The sequence below is a fragment of the Sus scrofa genome, chromosome 1, assembly GCF_054392235.1.
Source record: "Sus scrofa isolate SSC_HxYL_T2T_F1_AM1 chromosome 1, Sscrofa_HxYL_maternal_Yorkshire_Landrace_v2.0, whole genome shotgun sequence".
Taxonomy (NCBI): Eukaryota; Metazoa; Chordata; class Mammalia; order Artiodactyla; family Suidae; genus Sus; species Sus scrofa.
In genome coordinates, this window is record NC_139383.1 from 282,772,857 (window position 1) to 282,788,930 (window position 16,074).

The 16,074-nt window shown below is 55.4% G+C and overlaps 1 protein-coding gene across 5 annotated transcripts in view; it reads left to right on the forward strand.

Annotated features, from left to right (window-relative positions):
* The first annotated feature begins 2,084 nt into the window (after window positions 1–2,084).
* MIGA2 (mitoguardin 2) overlaps window positions 2,085–16,074 on the forward strand; it is a 28,434-nt gene continuing 14,444 nt past the window's right edge. The window contains exons 1-7 of one of the 5 annotated variants that reach the window (XM_084997750.1): window positions 2,085–2,144; window positions 5,079–5,317; window positions 6,390–6,660; window positions 7,884–7,996; window positions 8,752–8,869; window positions 9,192–9,328; window positions 15,637–15,754. In XM_084997750.1, coding sequence (XP_084853876.1) covers window positions 5,222–5,317; window positions 6,390–6,660; window positions 7,884–7,996; window positions 8,752–8,869; window positions 9,192–9,328; window positions 15,637–15,754 — 853 coding nt within the window. In that variant the 5' untranslated portion in view covers window positions 2,085–2,144; window positions 5,079–5,221. Of the gene's footprint in view, window positions 2,145–5,078; window positions 5,318–6,389; window positions 6,661–7,883; window positions 7,997–8,751; window positions 8,870–9,191; window positions 9,588–14,668; window positions 15,755–16,074 lie in introns of all 5 variants that reach the window. The other 4 variants (XM_084997759.1, XM_084997771.1, XM_084997766.1 and 1 more) reach the window with 4 other exon arrangements.

Here is a 16,074-nt window from a genome sequence, read left to right on the forward strand (position 1 = left end):
GGCATGGATGCCTGCTGACCTTGAACCAGCCCCTCACCGCTCCAGACAGGCAAAAGGACGGCCTGCACTTCACGCCTCCCTCCCATGGGGCTTGGAAGGGGCTCGTTGCCTGTTTCCACCGCTCTTGTGGAAGGCTATCTCTAGGCTTCCTCTTCTAACCCAGGTGTGAGCCCTTTTCCTGAACTGATAAACTTTCCTCTCTGCTCTGTCCCCTGGATTCCTGGCTTTATCTCCTTGCACTTGCACCAGTTCCCCATCACCTACTGCCTGCCTGCGCAGGGTAAGCTTCAAGGCACCTGTGGGCTTATTAAAAATCCAGACCCTGGCCTTACTCCCAGCCCTGGTTCTCTCAGTGCAGTTGGGGCCTGGCAGGTGGAGTTTTGAAAAGCTTCCAGGTGACTTAAATGTGTACCCTAGGTTCAGAACTATTGATCTTCATTATTATCTACTTGGAGCCACCATCAACTTTCATATCACACACCTGCAGTTATCATCTCTAGTGGTTTGTTTTTTGGCCGTATACACTGCATGTGGGTACAAACCCTTAACCTGTTATGCCACAAGGGAACTTCCTCTATGTGTTTTTTTGTATGTGTTTCTCTGTCTTCACTATGTATTTCTATTCATCTCTCTTGATAAATTGACTTATTTACCAGTGTCAGCTTATAGCTGACTATGTGATTCCTTTAGCCAGCATCCAGCCATATCATCTTTCAACAGCCATAAATCGATATAGTAATATGCTCATTCACTTGGTATCCACATGTTAAAGAAAAAAATATTCATGATACCTGTTGGAGTTCCCGTCGTGGAGCAGCGGAAACGAATCTTACTAGGAACCATGAAATTGTAGGTTCAATCCCTGGCCTCGCTCAGTGGGTTAAGGATCCAGCGTTGCCATGAGCTGTGGTGTGTAGGTCGCAGACGAGGCTCGGATCTGGCCTTGCTGTGGCTCTGGTGTAGGCTGACACCTGTAGCTCCAATTAGACCCCTAGCCTGGGATCCTCCATGTGCCGCGAGTATGGCCCTAAAAAGACCAAAAAAAACCCAAACCAAAACAAACAAACAAACAAAAAAAAATGGTAAGGACCAAGAGAGGCTACTGCGGTGGAGGTTTTGCAATAGAGAGAGAGATTGGGCTCAACTCCAAACACAAGGACAGGTGGAGCTTCATAGCCAAGCAGAGTAGGGGTCATTGGATGGAAAATGACTAAGAAGGAACACGGAGGCTAGTGAAATTCTTGCTGAATGCCGGCCAGGTGATAAGATATTGAGGCTATCTTCCCCTGTGGCTCAATGGGTTCAGGATCCATCCTTGTGGCAGCCGCTGGACAGGTTCATCCCTGGCCTGGGAACTTCTGCATGCCAAAAAGAAAGTGTTCGACAAATATGGAGAATGATCAGGTGATGGGGATTTTGCTAAACTGACTCTGCAGGATTCTTGCTAAAACAGAACCCTACGAGATGGGAAGCTCAAAGTTGAGCCTAGTGGAGCAGAGGGCTCAGAGGCGCCTGACTCAGATTGGTCAAGGAGAAAAGTCCTTATAAGCACTGTGTTAACAGGCATTGGCTCACTTGACTCCCAACTCTCAGGGAGACAGAGAGGCGTGGCGCTTTTGCAAACAACTCCAGAAGGTGGGGTGGCAAGTGTTTAGGATGCTGTGGGAAGTCAGAGATGGTGACCTTGGAAAGTGGGCGCTTGAAGGGCAGGAAGAACTTGTCCGTGTGGGAACCAGCGGAGGTGGAAGAATCAAATACAGGGGCTCAGTCCACCGCCGCTACCTTCTACAACGCCGCTTCGAAACCTGATTGCTCCGTCTCGTCTCTTTAAGAGCGGCCCCGCCCCACTCAGCCATCTGGGTCAATCTAATCCCGATGGCCAATCACAGGAGAAAAAAAAAAGAGCACTTCCGCGCCTCAACCGCACTTAGGGGGCGGAACTGAAGGAACCAAGAGGGTGAGACAAGGTTGGTCACGTGGCTCACCCAATTGGCCCGAGGCCGGGCGGTGCGGAAGAATCCGGCGCCGCTCATTGGCCAAAAGAAGGTCGACCCTGCGTGAGGCCACGCCCCCAGAGGCCCCGAGGTTGGTTGCGCGGGCGCCGGGGAAGGAGACGCTGCCCTTCTGCAGCGATGGGATCCCGGGTGAGTGAGGGCTGAGTGCGCGGGGCAGGCGGGCGGCGCGGCAGGGTCCGGGGCTGAGGCTTGTAGTGAGGGGGATCGGAGCGTACGCGGGGGACTGCGTTCGGGCGCAGGTGTCCCAGCTCAGCCGGACGAGAAGGGCCCAGGTTGGAATGAGCAGGTACTCGGGCCGTGGGCGTCACGAGAAGTGGAACGGAAGGTACCCGGTCCACTGAAGATGTCCGGGCTTGGAACACTTCAGAGATCTAAGCAGGGGCGCAGTACTGGACCCAGGCTGGGCAAGTACCAGGATGGAAGAAGCTGGTGCGTGGGCCGGTGGACGACCCTCAAGGATATTCCGGGTATTGGGGCAAGAAGAGGAGGGGGCCTGACCAGTGGCTGCAAGTTGTCCGGGTTGGAAAGAGCAGATTCCGAAGAAGGGGGTATTGCTGAGGTCCAGCGTGGGAGTGCTCCAAGTCGGTCCTCGTCGGACTGGTGAGGTGTCCTGCCGGGATGAAATGAACTGAGACTGGGCAGCGGGAGCCTCAAGGGAGTGCTTGGGCTGCGGATATTGCTGGGATCAAAGTGGAATGAGGAATGCTCAGGCTAGTGTCATTTATGGGGTAGTTCAGGACAGGGGAGGAGGTACCCAAGTTAGAAAGCGTGGGAATCCAAGCTGAGGGATTATAAGTACCTCACTGGGGGTGGAATGAGGAAATTCTTGCGCAAGGTTACAAGGCAGGAGAGGTGACTTGCCCAGGTGAGGATGGCATTAGGAGTGTCCACATGGTGGAGGACATCGCCATGGGCTTGTCATCATGGGGAAGAGGTGGAGGCATGTTTCATTTGGCTTTGGATCTTGGGGGGGGGTCGTGGATAGATAGGCTATAGTTGGCCTGGATCTGGATCCATCTCTGGCGTGAAGCTGCCTTGAGGCCGGTGGTGTTACCTGGCACCTGCCGCTCTTCTTAGTCGGGGCAGCAGAGGCTGCTCTTGACTTTCCTGCAGGCGCCTGCCAAGCCTCCCAGACCTGTCACACTCCTGAGCATGCGTTCAGGCTCATATTTGTAACTGCATGTGGGCTTCTCTCTTGGGGGCCCAGATGTGGCCATGGAGGGAGAGGTGGCAGTTGTGGCAGGTAGCAGAGGTGAAACACCACAGCCTTGGGGCCCCCTGAGCTGAGGTCGTATCCCAGCTTGGCCATTTACTCCATGACCTTGGTCAGATCGATGACCTTTCGGAGCCACAGTTTCCCCATCCCTGAGATAAACAGTGCTTGTTTTGAGGGTTCTGTGAGTGACTAGACTCAACACCCTCCATGGAGAGCCTGTGCCAAGCCTGGTCTGTTAAAGTAAGTGCTTGGGCGATAACATGCTGATCCTGTGATGTTCTCGTCTCCCTTTGTTCTAGGCTTGGGCCAAGTTGGGAGGGTGAGGGGGGTGGCTTAGGATATTAACCTGAGCCCTGACCACTGGCGGTCACATAACTCAGCTGATAGCCTCCTGGCAGGTTGTCCCCTCCCCTTGGCCACATGAGTTTCCTCAGCCCTAGAACATTGCCTGCTTGCCCCCCCTTGCACATGAGTGTGCGTAGACACACACACACACACATAAAGAGCCCACCCCAGCCCTAGAGCTAAACTGGTCAGATTGTTCGTGCTTCCCATTCACCGATTAGCCATTTCTTGTGCTTGTCCAGTGACTTTGGCCACCATCCCAGGTAGACAGGGTCTGTCTGGGCTGCACTAATCCTTGTGTTTGAAGTCCCCAGAGATCCTGAGGGTGTCTTAGGTTTGGTGGTGGCAATTGGGGAAGGCTCTGTAGGATCTTGGGGACTGGGTTATGTGTGCTTAAGCCACTTACTTGCTGGCCTTGGAATGGGGCCTTGGGGTACCCTAGGGGTCTCAGGAGACCGCAGGGGAAAGTTGCCCTTGTGGTCTGTGGTTCTGCTAGAACCTCTGCTTCCTGCTCCATGTCAGATCTGGCAAAAGAGTTGTATTAAACACAGGGTCTAAAGTCTGGTAGGGAGTTCCCCTCATGGCTCAGCGGAAACGAATCTGACTGGTATCCATGAGGATGCGGGTTCCATCCCTGGCCTCGCTCAGTGGGTCAGGGATGCGGTATTACTGTGAGCTGTGGTGTAGGTCACAGATGCAGCTTGGATCTGGCATCGCTGTGTCTGTGGCGTGGGCTAACAACTGTAGCTCGGATTCAACCACTTGCCTGGGAACCTCCCTATGCGCCGGGTGCGGCCTTATAAAGCAAAAATAAATAAGTAAATAAGTTAAATAAGCTCTGGTAGATCTTGGTCCAAGTCCTGACTCCACCTCATGTCAGCTGTGTGACCTTGGACTTCTGACTTAACCTCTCTGAGCTTCAGTTCCCTTACTAAAAATTGACTGGGGTGCGAGACGTAGATCACGTCGACGTCACAGAGCTGTGATGATTCAGTGCAATAACGTGTGAGGAACGCAGCACAGACTACCATGCCGTTGGAGGAAAAACCTGCTGTTTTCATCTAGAGTCCACAGGAAGTACAGCACTCTTGGCTTAGTGGGAGGCAGAAAAGATGTAACGATTCTTCCCCAGGGGCCTGGCCCTTTAGAGGCCTGAGATTTTGGTTTAGCACATGGGCCACGGGTTTAGAACCATTGAGAAAGTGTGATATAAAGGCCCAAGTCTGAGAGCGACCCATCCGCTCCCAGGCTCTGGGTCCGCCCTTGGGCCAGCGTGCCAGAGACACTGCCCTCTGCTCCCAAGGCTCAAGGTGCACAGAGGGTCTCTGGGGGCATTTGGCGGCCTTCCTGCTGGCAGGCGCAGCAGGTGGGGGCCTCGGTCCAGGCATGGCACTCCCGACGCAGGCTTTGCTCCCGCCTCGTCCGCCAGGGCACTCTTGCTTGTCTTTCTCTGTGCTCACACGCACGTGCCTTTGTGGCTGACTTGGTCGTCTGTCTCTCAGCTCTGTGGAGGGACCCTCTGGTATGTGCATCCCTGTCTTTTCGGGACGTGGTCGGTGCCTGGGACCCAGCCAGCAACCAGTTGAAGACTTCTCCTTGGAAGCTCTTGGCCCCCAGGGCTCTTGCCCGGGGTGCTGGTCCTGCCATGGCATTCCGGAGGACGGAGGGCATGTCCGTGATCCGGGCCCTGGCCATGACCGTGGCTGAGATCCCTGTGTTCCTGTACACGACTTTTGGGCAGGTAAAGGTCATCGCATCGGGGTTGTGGTCCCGCCCTTTACCCCTCTGGTCCTCGAAACCCTGAGCCACTCATCCCACGGTCCCCCAGCATCTGGGCAGCTGAGCCCTCAGGATTTCTGTCCCAGGCCCCTGGTGGCTTTTCTTTGAGCAGAGTACAAAGGCTAGGTTAGGAGTCTGGGGATCCCAGGACTCTGTGGACTGTTGACCTCAGTTTCTCAGTCTATAAAATGGGTCAGTCATGCCCTCCTTGCCCGTCTTAAATGTTTGTGACTGCCCAGGCCTCTTGACACTTCCTGAGGCTCTGCCCTGTGGGAAGCAGCCTCACCCAAGGGGGCTCTGAGTCAGCAGGTGAGGTGAGGGTGGAGCAGGGAGGTGTACGGGGGGGGGGGGGGGACCAACAGGTAGAGGGAACGTCCTTGCCTTCGAGGAGTTGAAACATGGGGTCGGCAGGGAGTTCCCATCGTGGCTCAGCGGTAACGAACCCGACTAGTGTCCATGAGGATGCGGTTTCCATCCCTGGCCTCGCTCACTGGGTTAAGGATCCAGTGGTTCTGTGAGCTGTGGTGTAGGTCGCAGACGTGGCCCAGATCTGATGTTGTGATAACTGCGGTGTAGGCTGGTGGCTGTAGCTCCGATTCAACCCCTAGCCTGGGAACTTCCATATGCCACGGGTGCAGCCCTAAGAAAAAAAAAAAGACCAAAAAACCCCCCAAAAAACATGGGGTCAGCAGATATGGGTGTGATTTCTGCCTGTCTCACTTTAAGCACGTGTCCTAACCTGTGTGAGCTTCAGATGCCTCACCTGGAAAGTGATGGGTGTTCAGACGGGTAATGCGGGTGAAGTCTTGGTGTGGTACCTGGCGTAGGTGCCTGGTCACTGCAGCTGGTATAAACCTGATGGTGTCAGGGATACCTGCTGGGCTCCAGCTGTGATCTCCTTGGCCAAGCCCTCTTTTACCTCTCTGGGTTCCAGGTTTCAGAGGGGCAAGCCAGGTACCCCCCTGGAGGTGGCTGCCTCTCAGTCCTTCAGGGTCAGGAAATAGCCCCTAAGGGCCTGATGTGTCCCCTGCCAGGTGCTCCCAGGGCAGCTCTCCCAGGGAGCTGTAACCAGCCGCCTCCCTCTTGCCCTGCAGTCAGCATTCTCCCAGCTGCGGTTGACGCCAGGCCTGCGGAAGGTCCTCTTTGCCACCGCCCTGGGGACCGTGGCCTTGGCCCTGGCTGCCCACCAGCTGAAGAGGCGACGGCGGAAGAAGAAGCAGGTCGGCCCCGAGATGGGAGGCGAGCATCTGGGCACGGTGCCCCTCCCTGTCCTCATGGCCAGGAAGGTCCCGTCGGTGAAGAAAGGTAGGTGCGGGGTGGTGGGCGCGGGCCCGACCTGGAGTCGAGTCTCCGTCGGACCCCATATTAGCAGAGCTCTTGGGCTGGTGACATCCTGTCTCCAAGCCGGGTCCCCGTCATCTGTGAAGCAGGTCATTGTAAGGATTTGGTGGGCTTCCGTTGGCACTGGAGGCACGTGTCATCGGAAGCAGTGGTTCTCCTTATCTGAGGACCCTTTGGGAACTCGGGTCCAGAAGGGGGTGCGGGGGCGCAGCTCCTCTGTCCAGCAAGGGACGTTCCCTGGTTCCTGAGCCAAGCCGCATTCTCCCCATCCCCCCTCCCTCTTTTGCGTTAGGTTGCTTTGCATCCGCAAAGATTCACCCCTTGTGCGTACAATTCTATGAGTTTTGGCAAACACAGTCACACAGTCACCACTCCATCTAGAACTGTTACTCCGAATCCCCCCAAGGCCCTTCGTAGCCAGCCTCTCCCCCAGTCCCCAGCCCCCCTCGGCCCCTGACCTGTTTTGTGTCTGCTGGTGTGACTTAAACACCTCTTTTGGTCCCGTTGATCTTGTAACCCGGCAACCCCGTGTTTGCCATATACAGATCGTTTTCCAAGGCTGAGTCCTCACAGGCTCTCATCTTGGGAGAAACCTGTTTTATGAAGCGAAATCTTGTGGAGCGATGAATTTTACTTGGGAATTTTCATTGCAAAAAGGAAGCTTTGTCTTTTCAGTTGGGCAGAGAAGCTTGTAGACTAGTCTAGAACAAGAGCCCAACGTGCCGACAGTGGCTGGGTTTCGCGCCCCCCACCCCGCAGCCTGAAACCTGGCCTCGTTTCCATCACAGCCTCTCACTTAACCTGCCCTGAACCAGCACCACCTCTGGTTCCACCTTGTTTGCTGCCTTCTCTGCTGTTCTCACGTTAAAAAAAAAAAAAAGTGTCTTTTAAAAACTTGTCACCTCAAATCCTTTTTGGAAGGAAGAGAATTCCAGATCAGTCCCCACCGCAGGGTCAGGAAGTGGAAGTGGCTGGGCTTCCTTCTCAGGCTTTATCCCATCAGAACCGCCCCCCCCTGCCCCCGCCCCCGGCAGGTGGGGCTCAGCCCTCTGCTGCTCGGTGCCCACCCCGGAGACACCCTGCGATCGCCCTGACTCAGCTCAGGACAGACTCCAGATGGGGAGGCCAGGGGAGAGGGGTCCGGGGTGGGGAAACCGCCTGACCCCCTGCCCTTCTGTTCCTCATAGGCTACTCCAGCCGGAGGGTACAGAGTCCCAGTAGCAAGAGCAACGACACCCTGAGTGGCATCTCCTCCATCGAGCCCAGCAAGCACTCAGGCTCCTCCCACAGCCTGGCCTCGGTGAGGGTACCAGGGGGCCTGGCCTGGCCTGGGGGCTCAGGGGGCTTGGGGGCTGGTAGGGGGATGGGAGGAGTTCCTGCAGTCACCCCAGCATCCGTGCAGGCTCCGAGACCGTCCCCGTGCCCCGGGCCTTGGGGAGGGACAGCGGGCGCGGTGCGGAAGAGACGTTAGGGCCTCTTGGAGGAGATGCTTCTCCACGAAAGTCCCTTCAGTCCATCATCAGACATTGAGCAAGCCCCGGCTTTGCGCCAGGGACTGCCAGGCACTGAGGCTGTAGAGATAAATGAGACGAGGAGAAGTTTATTTTCTCTTGAGGAATGGCTTCTGGCTCATTCACTCCCCTAGTTATGAATTCACCCCGCAAGCGCCGCGCCCTGGCTCTGAGCCGGCCGCTGCCCTGGAGCCAGGCGTGACTGAGAGATGGCTTTTGTCACAGGCTGGCAGGCAAGTGGCCGCTCATGTGGGCGAGAGCCGGGCCCCGCCAGCTGATGTAATGGGTGCTTCCTGAGTCCTTCCAGTCCAACAAGTTTGTGGAGCCCCGGGGCAGGCAGTGGATTGCCTTGCCCAGGAGCGGGGCTCAGGGCGGGTTTCTTAGGCGGTTCCTGGGCTGGGCGGCAGGGGCACCAGGCTGTGCCAAGAGCGTGGCCAGGGGCTGGTTGCAGGGATGGCACTGGAGAGGGCGGGTGGCCTCTGGCCAGGCAGCAGGGGAAGGCCTCACCCCTCATTCTCTGGTCCTTGTGCTACTTGGCACCCAGACGGTGGCTGTGAACTCATCTAGCCCCACGGCTGGGTGCTCCGGACCATGGGACGCCAGAGGGATGGAGGAGTCTGTGCCCACCGGCGATGGCAATGCTGAGAGCCTCTACATGCAAGGTACAGGCTCCCCCCGGCCAGCGTGGAAGGGGGTGGCCTTGTCCAGCAGCCCAGGGCGGGATCTCCAGGTGCTGCTTCCAGGCCCCCCGTTCAACGGTTTCCAGCCATTTCTGGGCAGAGGAGGGTCTCCAGAAACACACCCGGCCTGAAAAGCCCTGCAAAGGGCCCAGCCCTGGAAAGGGGATGGGGCCCTTGTCCCATCCTTCAGGGCCCTCCTGCTTCCTCGATCTTCTGAGCCTGCATCTTGAGTGGCGTGGTCTGGGGCCCGGCTGCTGTCCCTCTGCGGGGCCTGACGTCCCCTTCTCTCCCCGCGCGCGCTCAGGCATGGAGCTGTTCGAGGAGGCTCTGCAGAAATGGGAGCAGGCGCTGAGCGTGGGGCAGCGGGGGGATAGCGACAGCACCCCGACCCGGGGGGATGGCCTCCGGAACCCCGAGACTGCTTCGGAGGCCCTGTCTGAGGTAGGTGGTTCTCCCCTGGGTCTCTCCCACCCCCGGCCGTGGTGGGGGCCGGTGCTGTGGCAGAGGGGCCACCAAACCTGGGAGGCGTCCAGCAGCCCCGTCTCTGCCAGCCGGCACGTCCTCTTGCATGGGAGCTTCCTCCGTGACCGGGACGGTGATCCGAGTGAAAAAGTTCACGTGGAGTTCCCGTCGTGGCGCAGTGGTTAACGAATCCGACTAGGAACCATGAGGTTGTGGGTTCGATCCCTGCCCTTGCTCAGTGGGTTAACGATCCGGCGTTGCTGTGAGCTGTGGTGTAGGTTGCAGACGCGGCTCGGATCCCGCGTTGCTGTGGCTCTGGCGTAGGCCGGTGGCTACAGCTCCGATTCGACCCCTAGCCTGGGAACCTCCATATGCTGCGGGAGCGGCCCAAGAAATAGCAAAAAGACAAAAAAAAAAAAAAAAAAAAAAAAAAAGTTCACGTAATGCGCATGAGCACATGCATTTGGTAATTACTCAATAAACCACGATGCTGATACAACCTGGTCCTGGCCCTGTCAGGACAACATGCATCCTCGAAGGGCTGGAGGCAAGGAGCCTGCGTTCATAGCCGCGTGGGTCACACAGCATGCAGTTTGTCTGGTCTTTGTACTTTTTTTGGCACGGTCCGCATTTTCTAAAAGTGAGTATTTTGTCCCCGTATCAGAAAAGAGAAATAAAAAGGCTAAAATCGAAACTTTTGTGGAAAGCGCCATCCAACATGGAGACAAGACAGCACGTTTCTAAATTACACGTAGGCGTTCCCGCTGCGGCCCAGTGAGTGAATGATCTGGCTTGTCTCGGTGGAGGCCCCGTGCAGTGGGTTAAGGATCTGGTGGTGCCCCAGTAGCGGTTACAGCTGTGGCTCAGACCTGGTCCCTAGCCCGAGGATGCCACGTGCCTCCAGGCGGCCAAAAAAGAAAAGGGAACCGCGCATCAAACACGTCCGATTACGTTGTTTTGTAATAGAGAAAAAAATGAAAAACTGGGGTCTGGCATAGCCGGCAGTCTTTATTAAAAGGCTGGAGGAACGCCGTGTGAGCGGATAGGCTGCTTTCTCCGCTATGTGTTACTAAGTGAAAACAGCAAGATGCGGAATGTGTGGACTCGTGTGTGTGTGTTGTTTCCCGCTGAGACGTGGTTGATGTGCGCTATCATGTGAGTTACAGGAGTGTAACGTAGCGACTCGTGACCTGTGTGCACATTTAAAAAAAGGCATCCGGGAGTTCCCGTCGTGGCTCAATGGAAATGAATCTGACCACTATCCATGCAGACATGGTTCGATCCCTGGCCTCGCTCAATGGGTTAAGGATCCGGCGCTGCCGTGAGCTGGGGTGTAGGTTGCAGACGTGGCTCGGATCTGGTGTTGCTGTGGCTGTGGCGTAGGCCGGTGGCTACAGCTCCGATTCGACCCCTAGCCTGGGCACCTCCATGTGCCACAGGTGGGGCCCTAAAAAGACAAAAATAAAATAGGATAAATAATATAAAAAAAGGAAAAGATGTCAGAGACATCTGTCCCTGCCTACATACACTGTTGGTAACTGCCGGTGTGTGTCCGTTCACTTTCTTTTCCCTCGGGACAGATACACGGGAGAGAGTTCACAGTGATCCCCGAGGGGGGGTCTGCAGGGAGGGGTGGGGAGAGGCTTTTCTTGTACTTTTCTGTGTCTGTCTGTCCGTCCATCTTTTTCTTTCTTTCTTTCTGCCGCGCCCATGGCTTGGGGAAGTTCCCGGGCCAGGGGTCGAAGCCGCTCCACGGCAGTGCCCTGACAATGCCAGGTCCTTAACCTGCCGAGCCACAGGGGAACTCCTATGCCTTTCTTTACTTTGACTTTTCTAATTGGGAGCACACGCTTATGGACAGGCTTTGTAGAGGTGTTAGTGTTGGGGGGCTGTTTCTGATGTGGTTGTTATGCTTTTCTGCATTGAAACCAAAACATAATAGGAGTGTGTATCCCCTGCTGGAGTGAGGTCAAAGTGGGGGCCACCTCTTTGGGCAGCTGGGGAGGGGTCTAGCCAGGAAATGGAAACAACTTCAGGTGTTTGAAAAAGAAAGGCATTTGGGAGTTCCCTGGCGGCCTAGTGGTTAGGATTCTTCACTTTCACTGCTGTGGCCCAGGTTCAGTCCCTGGTCTGGTGCAGCTGGTGGGGAGCTCACACCAGGGAAGGGGCTGACTGGCAGGGAGTGGGCGGCAGGGGTGTGGTGTGAGGTAGGAAGAGGAGGGGTGTTTTTGAGCCTATCGCCGCTCACAGCAATGCTGGATCTGCCCCCTTCTTTCTCCTTTCCTCTACCTTTGCCTCCGTTGGGTGGCAGCCAGTTGGCAGGGGAGCCTGGGGAACAGTTTGCAGCACAGGCTGGTGAGCCTGTAAAAAGTTGGAGGTGTACTTGCCACCCCAGCTCTGAGGCCCGTCACACAGGCGTGACTGCTGTGCTTGTGGGAGGCGGAGGCTGGGACGTGTTTGGGGCGACTCACGGCTTCAGTGCCAGCAGGCGAAGCTGCCCCAGGTCCCCTCTGCTCGTGGGCAGATAGTAGGCGCCTGCAGTGTTAGGGCAGGAGGAGGAGGGGAGGCGACTTGATTGCCAAAGGTGTACTTATCACGCTACTGCTCCGTCTTAAGACTAAAGCCCTTCCCAGAGCTCCCTCTGTGGTGCAGTGGGTGAAGGATCTGGCTTGTCTCTGTAGAGGCGCCAGTTCAGTCCCTCGCTTGGCACAGGCCGTGGGTTAAGGATCCGGTGACACTGCAGCAGTGGCATAGGTCGAAGCTCCGGCTCAGATTTGATCCCTGGCCCGAGAACTCTGCATGCCAGAAACAGAAAAGCAAAACCGTAGGCCTTTCCCTATGTCTCATTCGGAAAGCAATGAGATATTCCTTAGTAGAGTAGTGAAAACTATGGGAACAGAAAAAGAAGAGCCCAGGCCCTGAGCAGACCGCTCAGGGTTGTGTGACATGGGCGAAGGCCCTCCGCCTCCTCGAGCGCGGGTGCCCCCAGCCAGACACGAGCACCAGTCGCAGGACCCGGGCCCACAGCAGGTGCTCAAAAAATGATCTTCAGGAGTTCCCGTCATGGCTCAGGGGTTAACGAATCCAACTAGGAACCACGAGGTTTCGGGTTCGGTCCCTGCCCTTGCTCAGTGGGTTAACGATCCGGCGTTGCCATGAGCTGTGGCGTAGGTCACAGACGTGGCTCAGATTTCGCGTTGCTGCGGCTCTGGCGTAGGCCAGCAGCTGTAGCTCCGATTGGACCCCTAGCCTGGGAACCTCCATATGCTGCGGGAGTGGCCCAAGAAATGACAAAAAGACAAAAAGACAAAAAACAAAACAAAACAAAAAAAACCCTGCAACCTCATGGTTCCTAGTTGGATTCATTTCTACTGCACCATGACAGGAACTCTAGATCCTTTGCTTTTTTTAAAAAAAAATATCTTATTTTTGTCTTTTTAGGGCTGTACCAACAACGTATAGAAGTTCCTGGGCTAGGGGTCAAATCAGAGCTGTAGCCACCAGCCTAGCCACAGCCACAGCAACTCAGGATCCGAAACGTGTCTGTGACCTACACCACAGCTCATGGCCATGCTGGATCCTTAACCCATTGAGAGAGGCCAGGGATCCAGCCCACGTCCTCATGGATACTAGTTGGGTTTGTTACTGCTGAGCCACAAAGGGAGTGCCTGCTTCATTTTTAATTGGGTTATTTGTCCTTTTATTATTGTGTTGTAAGTGTTCTCTTATGCATTGTAGATAGAAGCCCCTTGTCTGATATATGATTTGTTGATATTTCCTCCATTCTGTGGGTTATCTTTTTTTTTTTTTTTTTTTTCCTTTTTACAGCTGAACCTGCAGCATACTGGAAGTTCCCAGGCTTAGGCTTGAATCAGCGCTGCAGCTGCAGGCCTGCGCCACAGCCACAGCAACGCGGGATCCAAGCCTTATCTGCAACCTACACCACAGCTTAAGGCAACACCAGATCCTTCACCCACTAAGCGAGGCCAAGAATCAAACCTGCATTCTCATGGACGCTATGTCAGGTTCTTAACCCGCTGAGCCGCAATGTTTTTGAGTTAATCTTTTCACTCTCTTGACAGTGTCCTTTGAAGCATAAAGGTTTTTAATTTTTTTGGGGGGGGGAGTGAAGGAGAAAAAGCTTTATTGCTTTGCCAGACAAAGGGGGTCACAGCAGGCTAATGTCTTAAGGCTGTGCCTCCCCCAAAGTTTTTAATATTAAGTTCGGTGTCTCTATTTTTGCCTTTGTCATGTGTGTCCTATCTAAAAACCATTCTCTAACGCGCAGTGACTTCTCAGAGAAAGAGCCGGCAGATCCGCCAAAGCTACAAGGCTCCGCACAGAGCAGAGACTGGCTCTGCTGGAGAACTGAGCAAGGCGGCCAATAGATCTGGGGGCGCCTGGGTCCTGCTGGGCTCTAGCTGGGGGGCCTGGGCCACTTGACCTCCTTGAATTTTCTCTATGGACAAAGTCATAGTAAACCCTGCCTTCGAGGAAGCCAAGAGGTGCCTGTTCGAGGCTAGCGTTCCTTGAAAGGCATCGTTTCCATGGTTACGCTCCCCTCCGAGTGCTTCCGGCTCTGCCTCCCAAGTGGCCTGAGGCTGTGGTTGGCCCTTGTCTCCTCCCCAGGGTCTGATCTGGCAGCCTCCCTGGAAAAGCAGAGTCAGGCCTGGCTCCTGAGCCCAGAAGGGCAGGGGTCAAAGAGCAGTGCCCCCTTTCTCCCACGTCCCCGTGTGGAGGCCAAGGGCAGCGGGGAGGTCCCTGAGCCCACGGGCTGTGGTGCCACAGGTGTGACGCCTTCCCAAGCACATGTAGTTAATAGCAGCAGTGGGCTTCGATCCCAGCTCTTCCTGGGCTCCTGACTGCCCCCTTATTGTTATTTTACTTATTTATTTATTTATTTTTGTCTTTTTGCTATTTCTTGGGCCGCTCCCTCGGCACATGGACATTCCCAGGCTAGGGGTCGAATCGGAGCTGGCTCTGCTGGAGAACTGTTATAATAGCCATCACTTCATATGCCTTATTCGTATTTTCCCTAAAATCTTAGGAGATAGGTTCTCTTACCTCAGTTGACAGATCAGGAAACGGAGGCTCAGAATGGGGGGAGTTAATTTACCCAAGGTCATGCAGCTTGGAACGGTGGCGCTGGGGTCTGAAGCAGGTCTGCTTGGTTCTAGAGCGGTGTTCTTCAGTAGGTAGCCACGGATCTCATTTAAAATTTTCGGAGGAGTTCCTGCTGTGGCACAGTGGGTTAAGAATCCAATTGCAGGAGTTCCCGTCGTGGCTCAGTGGTTAATGAATCCAACTAGGAACCATGAGGTTGCGGGTTCGATCCCTGACCTTGCTCAGTGGGTTAAGGATCCGGCGTTGCTGTGAGCTGTGGTATAGGTTGCAGATGCAGCTTGGATCCCGCGTTGCTGTGGCTCTGGCATAGGCCAGTGGCTGCGGCTCCGATTACCCCTAGCCTGGGAACCTCCATCTGCAGCAGCTCAGGTCACTGCGGAGGCTTGGGTTCAGTCCCTGGCCTGGACATTTCCATATGCTACAGGTGCAGCCATAAAAAAATAATAAAATATTCTGGAGACTACGTCAGAAAGCAAAAAGAGTTGGGTGAGATGACTTTAATATATTTTCTATAGTGTATGCAAAATATTATCATTTCAACATGAAATCAAGATGAAAAATCGCTGAGGTAATTCACATTCAGAGTCTTTCTTTTCTTTCTTTCTTTTTCATGGCCGCACCTGCAGCATATGGAAGTTCCTGGGCGAGGGATCAGATCCCAGCTGCCGCTGCAGCCCTGTGCCAGATCTTTAACTCACTGAGCAAGGCCAGGGGTCAAACCCACATCATCACAGACACGATGTCAGGCTCTTAACCCACTGAGACACAACGGGAACTCCCAGATTTTTTTTTTTTTTTTTAACTATACTCACAGCATGTGGAAGTTCCTGGACCAGGGATTGAATCCTGGCTACAGCAGTGACAACTCGGGATCCTTAACCTGCTGTGCCACCAGGGAATTTCAGAATATTTGGGGGTTTGATTTTGGTAGTAAGTGTTTGAAATTGGTTTGTATTTTACACTTGCGGCCCATGCCAGTTGGGACCAGCTGTGTTTCAAACCCTCACCAGCTGCTCGGGGCCGGGTGGCTCCTGCTCTCACTGCTGGGCCTCAGAGGCCTCTTCTCTTTCCCCGGGAGCCAGGGCCTCATCACGGTGAACGAGGGGGCTGTTGGTGGGGGGAGCCTGAAGAGCCCGGCTTGCCCGACATTGTTTTACCCACAGCCAGAGTCACAGCGAAGGGAGTTTGCGGAGAAGCTGGAGACCCTGCTGCGCCGAGCTTACCACCTGCAGGAGGAGTTTGGGTCCACCTTCCCGTCCGACAGCATGCTGCTGGACCTTGGTGAGTGCGGCCCAGGGCAGGGCTGCGGTGGGCGGTTCCGTGGAGGTGGGTTGGGTGGCACTAGAACCAGCCTGGGACTCCCGCAGCGCATCAGACGAACCAGAATCCCCAGGGCCCAGGACCTTTTCCGATCCTTCGCACAGATGAGGAAACCGCGGGCCCATGAGTCCCTGGCCGGTGTTCCTGGTCCCATGCCCTCCAGGGCCAGCCCTGGGGCTGGCGTGTCAGCACCTCCCCTGATGGCTTCCCGGGGCCTTCCGCTCGAGCCCTCTCCTGCGGGCACTGGGCGGAGGGGTGGCTCGTGGAGATGAGCCCAAAGC